This window comes from Molossus molossus, unplaced genomic scaffold (genome assembly GCF_014108415.1).
Source record: "Molossus molossus isolate mMolMol1 unplaced genomic scaffold, mMolMol1.p scaffold_m16_p_2, whole genome shotgun sequence".
NCBI classification, from domain to species: domain Eukaryota; kingdom Metazoa; phylum Chordata; class Mammalia; order Chiroptera; family Molossidae; genus Molossus; species Molossus molossus.
In genome coordinates, this window is record NW_023425355.1 from 76,565,780 (window position 1) to 76,574,679 (window position 8,900).

The following is an 8,900-nucleotide window of genomic DNA, read 5'->3' on the forward strand; positions in this document are numbered from 1 at the left end:
AACAAAACATCAGACAGACATCATATGCAACAGAATTTTCACTGACACATCACCTAAGGCAATTGAAACAAAGGCGAAAATGAACACATGGGACTATATGAAAGTCAAAAGCTTCTGTACAGCAAAAGATACAATCATCAAAACGGAAAGGCTACCCACTGTATGGGAGAGCATCATTGCCAATGATATATCAGATAAGGGGTTAATTCCCAATTTATATATAGAGTGTTCATACAACTCCACAAAAGGAAGACAAAGAACCCAATTAAAAAATGGGCAGAGGAACTAAATAGACACCTCTCCAAACAGGACATACAAATGGCTAAGAGACATATGAAGAAATGCTCATCATCACTAATCATCAGGGAGAATCAAATTAAAACAACAATGAGGTATCACCTCACACCTGTCAGAATGGCCGCCATCAACAAATCATCAAACAACAAGTGTTGGCGAGGGTGTGGAGAAAAGGGGACTTTAGTGCACTGCTGGTGGGAATGCAGACTGGTGCAGCCACTATGGAAAACATATGGTGTTACCTCAAAAAATTAAAAATTGAACTTCCATTTGACTCAGTGATCCCACTTGTAGGAATATACCCTAAGAAGCCTGAAACACCAATCAGAAATAATATATGTACCCCCATGTTTGTAGCAGCACTATTTACAATCGCTAAGATCTGGAAACAGCCCAAGTGCCCATCAGTAGACGAATGGATAAAGAAGCTGTGGTACATATACACAATGGAGTACTACGCAGCTTGAGACTACATGGAGGGACCTGGAAAGTATCATCCTAAGTGAAACAAGCCAAGCAGAGAAAGACAAGTTTCATATGATCTCACTTATTTGTGGAATATAATGAACATAACAGTCTAAGGAAATCGGGTAGTCCCAGAGACATGGAAGTGGGGTACAGACTGACAATCCCCAGAAGAGGGGGTGGTGGGGAAGAGATAAACCACAGAACTTATATGCATGTATGCATGAACAGTGGACGTGGACAACAAAGTGGGGACAGGGAAGGGAGGGAGGGAAGGGGAGGGGGGAATCAGTAGGGGAAAAAGGGGAAACATCTGTAACAAAAATTAATTAATAAAAAAATAAATTAAAGAAAAAAATGGAGATAAGAAATCCATCAGATGCAAAGTTCAAAACACTGATTATAAGGATGCTCAAGGAACATAGTGAGACCTTCACGGAACTTAGTGAGAACTTAAAGGAACTTCAGGAGAACTCCAAGACACTTAGTGAGGACATCAACAACATAAAGATGGAGCAGTCAGGAATGAAGTATGCACTAAGTGAAATGAAGAATAATTTACAGAGAATCAGTAGTAGTGTAGGTGAAGCCAAGAAGCAAACCATTGATTTGTAATATAAGGAAGCAAAAAACACCCAATCAGAACAGCAAAAAGAAAATGGAATCCAAAAATATGAGGATAGTCTAAGGAACCTCTGGGACATCTTCAAGCGTCCCAACATTCGCATCATGGAAGTGCCAGAAGGAGAAGAGAGAGAGCAAGAATTTGAAAACATAATGACAGAAAACTTCCCTTACTCACTGAAGGAAACAGATATACAAGTCCAGGAAGCACAGAGTCCAGACAAGATGAACCCAAAGAGGTCCACACCAAGACACATCATCCTCAAAATGCAAAAGGTTAAAGACAAAGAGAGAATCTTAAAAGCAGCAAGAGAAATGCAGTTAGTTACCTATAAAGGAGCTCCCATAAGACTGTCAGCTGATTTCTCAAAAGAAACTTTGCAGGCCAGAAAGGAGTTGCAAGAGCTATTCAAGGTGATGAAAAGCAACGATCTATAACCAAGATTACTTTATGCTGCAAAGCTATCATTTAGAATAGAAGGATATATAAGCAGTGTCCCAGACAAGAAAAAGCTAAAGGAGTACATCACCACCAAACCAGTATTATATGAAACGTTGAAGGATCTTCTTCAAGGAGAAGAACAAAAATATAAACAATAAAAAGGCAATAAATAAATATCGATCAACAATTGAATCTTACAAACTAAATGAGGAAGCAGAACAGAAAGAGACTCATAGATACAGAGAAATTTTTGTTGGTTACTAGATGGGAGGGGGTTGGGAGGATGGTTGAAAAGGTGAAGGAATTAAATACAAATTGGTTGTTAGACTGATGAACCTCAAAGGGAAGGGGAGAGATGGGACAGGAATAGATAAACCAAAGAACTTATATGCATATATGCATAACCAATGGACACAGATAATAGTGTGGGGAAGGCTGGAAGGGGGCCTGGAGTGGGGAGGAGGGGGTCAATGGGGGGATTAAAGGGGGGACAAATGTAATACATTCAACAATAAAGATAAGTTTAAAAAGAAAAAGATACTCAACTTTTTAATTACTTTTTAAGTGGACATAAAAGCATTATTTTTCTCATTTGGAATAAGTATAGAATAGTACTTTTTCCACTAAAAGTAAGTTATTTTCAGTGCTGTACACTTAATAGTAGCCTCATCTGAAATGCATTAACTTCTTGGTAGCTGCTCATTCAACTGATCATGTTTCACCTTTATTACTGACTCAGACTGTGTTATCAATTCAGTTTGAAACAATTCGACAAGTATTTATTCAGCATCTACAGCTTACTTGATGCTATGCTAGCTGCAAGATCATTATCAAGAAAACTTTTCTCATTTTCCAACACCTGGTGAAGAGGAAGAGAGTAGGAAAATACAGCCACCATAATACTTTAAGAAAACATGTAATAGAAGAGCCTAATAAAACAAATAATACCTGCTTAAATAGGGTAGGCCCCAGCAATCTTCCCATATTCTATTAGATAAAAACAATGCAAAAAAATCGACGACATATCTGGATATCTGTGGTCCAACATTATCTGTAAACCACAGATAATCAAGAAGTCAGCCAAACCAACAATCCATCCATACACCGCAGTAATTGAGTGGCTGTCTTCCAATGTGCTGGCATAGGGCATCCCACGCCCTTATCTGCAGTGTTGAGCACTCATTCATCATTAAACTGCAGTAATGTTAACAGATGCTGAAGTCATGTTAATGTTTGTTTTATAATCACCCCTGATCTACTGTTATACCACCCAAGAAGGTAAGTGTTAAGTAAATGGAAACGAACTTAAAAACGAATTCATGTATAGAAGCCCAGGACCTCCCTCCACCAAACTAGAAAATTAGCCCCCAATCTCAAGGACTCCAGAATCAAAAGATTAATCCATATTAAGTACTATAGATGTACAGTAAACTCCACTACCTCAATGAAAATACAGAAATTTTGAGTCCCATGCTTTCACCCTCTTTAGGAGAACCATGTTAGGCAAGCAGTCAGCCTTGATGAGTTTTTTTTCCATCACTCAACAAACCAGTACTTGAAATCACTCATGGACTAGTTCTTTGCATATCATCCAGACACAGGGTGGGGGTTAGTAATAGTTCTCCCAGGGGCCACTGACCATCCTTTACATCCCAGAACTCACAGCCCAGCTGATGGCCAACTGGCAGCCTAGGTAAGGAAATGAGCTCGGTTGGACAGTTGTATCAATATGAAAATGGCCAATTTCATTTCATCTGCCTAAATTTTACCTCTGCTAAAAATTCATTAAGAGCACTGAAAACTACCTGATTAATAGGCACTCAATATTATGCACTAAAAGGATGAATTATGAGCAATAATCATAAACAGAAGGAGTAAACAGTACACTCTTATATAAGGTATTTGGAAGAGATTCAGAGTTTTATGTTGCTTAATCAGTAAAAGGCAGATCTGGGGACAAAAAAACTTGTTTTCAGGTTATTTAATATACAAACAGTTCAATGATAAATAAATATTCATTTCAAGTAAGTCATTCCTAAATAAGTTTCCCACCTTACATAGGATTTAGCATGAAATAATGGAATAAGTCAAAAGGGGAGAATTCTTCTTGTTTATGTTCTCATTATATCTTTAAACCCATGTGAAAATGCTACTGCAATCACTAGGAATTTTATGAAAAGTAAAAGACAGGATAACATAAAAGTCCCTTAACCTGAAGTCTTAACTAGTCTAGACCTTCGATTAAACAGGCCTTTAAAGGAAATAAACTGTATAAACAAAGCTACTATTATTTATTTTAATTAATAAATTTATGGAGAATGAAGATGTTAACTGGGAACAGGCAGGGCTTTTATCACACTCAGAGGCATCTAACTCTTTTCTTTAAATTTGTTTTTATTTATTTATTTTAGAGAGAGAGGAAGGGAGAGAGATAGAAACATCAATGTGAAAGAGAAACATGGATTAATTGCCTCCTGCATACCCCCTACTGGGGATTGAGCCTGCAACCCAGGCCTGTGCCTTGACCAGTAATCAAACTGGGACCTCTCAGTCCATGTGAAGATGCTCAATCCACTGAGCCACATCCGCTGGGCAAGGCATCTAACTCTTAAATCCTTTAAGACACCTCTTACATGCCTAAATCCTAAAATCCTACACCAAATCCACCAGTTTCTACCTCAAAACTGTAAAAAGGGATGTCACAATTCATCAGAAAGGAAAGAAAACAATTATCAATGGCAAAGACATCAAAGCCAAGACTTTAGAAAATACAGATAGTCACTATTTCTTTTTTCTTTTTTTACATATCTTTGTTATTCAAATACCATTCTATACTATGCCATTCAAATAGTCATGGTCCAAGAACATTCAATTAATAAACCAAAAAGAATAGATGTTCAAGATTGGTTTTCAAATATTATACTCAATTATGCCATGCATGCCTATGAGCTCGCCAACATAAAACCACATCCTCACCTCAGTGGCCACCAACCCATTCATCAGAGCTTCCTTAACTGTAAGTTGTTTGAAGATACCTGTTTGAGCACTAGAGACTATTTTTTTTTCAAGCTCAGAATAGCTATAGGGATCTCAGCAGGGGTTGGAGGAGCCAGCTCATCCATGGTATAGTGCCAAAATGTGGCCAATCAAGGCTTAGAGTAAATCACAGCATCTTTACCAGCATGCTTGCATGTGTGTGTGGGTGGGGGGGATCTTGGTCACAGACAAACTAGGCCATGGTTCTAGGATGGAAAGTCTCTGAATCACTACTTCTTTTAGCTTGAAATTGTAGATACTTGTGGAAATAAATGGCCTTTTTAAAATGATTTAACAAACACTACCAAACCACAGATGACACTAATCTGAAGAGATATTTACTTCCTATGTCAAATTTAAAATATAAAGCCCTATCCTAACATGTAGTATCTAGTTTTCAGTGACCAATAACTACAAACATCACCATAAGTCATTTCACATTCAAAGTCAATTTTAGACTTTAGATATACACAAAAAAAAACACTTAATTTTTGTTAAGAATTCACAGCTCCATCTCTGAAATATAAAAGCAATCATAAAACAGCACACAACTTGGATTGCAATGCTGTGTAAGTCTCAAAATCCAATCTAACTCTTTAATGGTAGCCATATAGTGATGTAAATGGTACTGCCCCTCAAATAATCTCTACCAGGCAAAAGAGGAGGACATGTGGCTTCCTGATTTAAAGGAGATAAAATTTGGTCCCAGAAAATTTTGAAGTCATTCTTTAGCAACAAGTATTCGATAGCATATTTCACATTCAATCCAATAGTTTGCAGATTAATTCCTTGTTCTAGGCTTCAGATACAACTCCTGAGAATCTTCTAGTTTACTGCACTGGTAGAAATTCCAAGACTCACCATAGCCATGACTGTGTAGGAAACTATGAGCAGTTAGGTATTCCAGCTGAAACAATGAGGTCAAAGCTCATTTTAGTGTGAGCTTAAGTGATTCTTTACAGAAAGAGCTTGGTTGGGGATCCAAAATACTAGCCTCAAATCTGCAGGTTGGCATCTCAAGAACTGCTGCAAATTTTACTGCATGTCCTGGCTTCTTGGGCCAACACAGCTTAATTACTGCTCTGATGCAATGCAGTTCATTCACTCTTAGCAAAAGAAAAGCAAAGGGGGCTTTTAGACCAATACTTCAGCTGTTTGGTTTCAAATGTTCAAATCCTAAAAAAAAGTGAAGATGTCAACATCTTAATTGTAAGATAATGAATTTTATTATGAACCTGAGGCCAGTTGCTTTCCACAATAATAGTGCCATGTGAAAAGATTATCCTTTTCCCAAATATTAGTTAGCTTTTGTCACCTTTCCCTTTTAGTCACCCCCAAACAACACACCAAGATCACAAAAATCTATGTAAAATAGAACTATGAAGTAAAATATTATTTTACCTTCTCAGGCTAAATGTGAGAAACCAATTTTAGTCATTTGCTTTATAGCAAAGCATCAAATACAAGCCAATTCCTATAAATTTCAAGATCCTTGATATGTACAACCTATACTGTTCTGTGCCACAGATAATCTGCTCCAATTTCATAAGACGTGTTTATGGGTGAGGTAAACATTCAGGAAAACATTAACGCAGCACTCTTGTGATACTGATATCCTAAAAGGGGGTGTACAAGTCTTTCTTTTAGCCATGGTACATTTGTGAAAGTTTCAAGTGCAGAAAAAATAAGAGCAAAATCATCCGACCATAAAAAAAAAAAAAAAAAAATGTCAGCAATGCTTTGATCAGGAATAAACAAAATAAATGAACCAAATCGACAAGTTCTCAAACCTGTATTGTGAAGGTGTTGTTGGGAGTGCACAGCACTCAACCATTTTTTCTAGGACAGAAAAATCTAAACTTAAAGACAAACCCTTCTTTCACATCATCGGCAGACATCAAATCCTATTCCCGCCACCTCATCTTGCAATTAAGGAAGTCACTATAAAATAGCAGCGTGGAAGTCAAGGTCTCTGCTTTGCTCCATTCTTAACGTATTCTCTGGGAGTAAAACAGGTTACTCAAAGGTCAGTAGGCAGAAATTACTTTTCCCAATGTCCAATTCTCGGTTCTGGGGACTTGGGAAGGGGATAACTGTGGGCGGAGGAGTCCAGCCTGCCTCCTCTCAGGGGTTCAATGCCTAGGGCATCGAGTGCTCCGCGAGGCTTTAGACGCCGCGCTCCTCAGAGGCTGTGCGCCTCCAGTGGTCTCCACATCCACCCAGTCCACATTGACAATTACCCTGGCTTCTATCAGCCCGTCAAGGTGAGCTTTTTAGTCTGGATTTCCAAATTCTGCCAAACCTCCAATCGTCAGCCACCCACCCGCCTGGCCGGCCGAGCCCCGGGCAAGACTGAATCCTGCCCTTGCCTCAGGCTCCCTCAGGCCCCCTCAGTCCCCAAGTCTTCTTTTGGGCCACGGAGACAGGTTTACGTTTATCTCCATGTGCTCAAAGCAGAGGAAACAAAAGAAAAACACCTCCCTGATAATAAAACGCCATCTTCAACTAATTGGCAAACCAAGGGACTCTTGGGTCGGTCCCCCAACATCCTGCCCGAAGCGCCCCCCACCCCGTCTCAAGCGGAGTTTGTAAGGGCCCCGGCAATCCCCGCTTAAATCGTCCCGGATGGTGGGGCGGGGGGGGGGGGGGGGAGGGGGCTGCCTCTCCACCGTGGCCGCCAGGGCAGCATATTTCAGTGAAAATTAAAAGGACGTGATAATGTCTTTCACAGATGCACTTATCTCCTAGAAAACTGTTCTGAGGGACCCAGCAGAAGGGGTGACGAGCCAGCGAACTGGCCCGCGCGGGGCCGCAGCACGTGTACTTACAAAGCGATTAAAGCTCCGGCGGAACATCACGTCCAAGGCTGGAGGCGCCAAGCTGGGCTCTGCCGGGCTGTCTAGGAAGATGCGGTCCACAAAAAACACTGCGGCGTGGGCCGGTGGCGCGAAGCGCATCGGAGGTATACTACCCGGCCACCACCCGCTGCCGCCGCCGCCGCCGCCGCCCTCCTGGGCTCTGCGCGCTCCCCGGTACCCCGCCACGCGCGCCCTCGCCCCACCCACCTCACGGCCCTCCCCCGCCCGCCCGTCCTGAGGGCAGTGGCCGGGTCGTTCCCCTTTATCTGGCCCCAGCACAGGAGCCCCTACGCTACCGGAGCAGTCCGGGTTTAAAGCGAACCAGATGCGCGGGGGAGGGAAGACGGAGCCCTAGGCTCCTCCTGCGGGGAGGGAACGCCCCTATCTCTCTGCCAACGCCGGCTCGGCCTCCCGCGGTCTGCACTCTTCCTCCCAGCAGTACCACTGCCCGCCCTCTCCGCTGGCCAGCCCGCGTGCTTCCGCCCCACTCGGGACACTGGGGGACTCTCTGAGGTACCCCCGCGCCTCACATTGCCTCAGCCTGGCACTACTCCACTGGCTCAGTCGGGAGTCGGAGCCTCCCCTGCTCCAGCCCTAGCTACTCCAGCCTCACTTCACTCGCAGCCCCTCCTCCGTCCGTGCCGCTCCGCGCATTCATTCCGCACCAGGATTGGGAGCCACGGTGCCGGCCACACGCCCATCAGGCAGCAGGGCTTTGAGCGACTACTAGCAGGTCACTGTGGAGACCCCAGAGCAGGCGGGGTGGAAGAACTAGTTATCCCGCGGATCTCCCCCACTACCCTCGCCTAGCTCCCCTCCCACCTACGCGGTTGTCCCTCCTCTGGTTCTTTCTCCCGTCCGGCCTGCCACCTAAACCTTCTTACTTCCACTTTCTAAATGAGGTTGTATAGTCAAGCTTTGTGTCTTTACTGCGCGGTGGGGCGGGGTTTCCCTGCCACCCACCCCCACCTCAAACCCCGCCCCCTCGCCTCCCTTCACCGCTCTGCACTTCTTCCAGAGCAACTTGGGAGCTGTAGTCCAACTGTGCCCCTATTCCGCCTCTTACTGCGGGCCGGGAGCTCCCACACTCGCCTGTGCAGGGTTTTCCCAGAGGGTTGAAGGACGGAGCGGCTGAGACTGGGTCTACCCGTGGTTCTCAGCACCGACTGGGATGTGGG

The 8,900-nt window shown here is 43.1% G+C and overlaps 1 protein-coding gene across 5 annotated transcripts in view; it reads right to left on the reverse strand.

Annotated features, from left to right (window-relative positions):
- The window catches only part of ATP11C (ATPase phospholipid transporting 11C), a 280,762-nt gene extending 272,927 nt beyond the window's left edge, over positions 1-7,835 (reverse strand). For all 5 annotated transcript variants that reach the window (XM_036270575.1, XM_036270573.1, XM_036270574.1 and 2 more), the window contains exon 1: positions 7,693-7,835. In XM_036270575.1, coding sequence (XP_036126468.1) covers positions 7,693-7,821 — 129 coding nt within the window. In that variant the 5' untranslated portion in view covers positions 7,822-7,835. The remainder of the gene's footprint in view (positions 1-7,692) is intronic.
- Between the last annotated feature and the right edge of the window lie 1,065 nt (positions 7,836-8,900).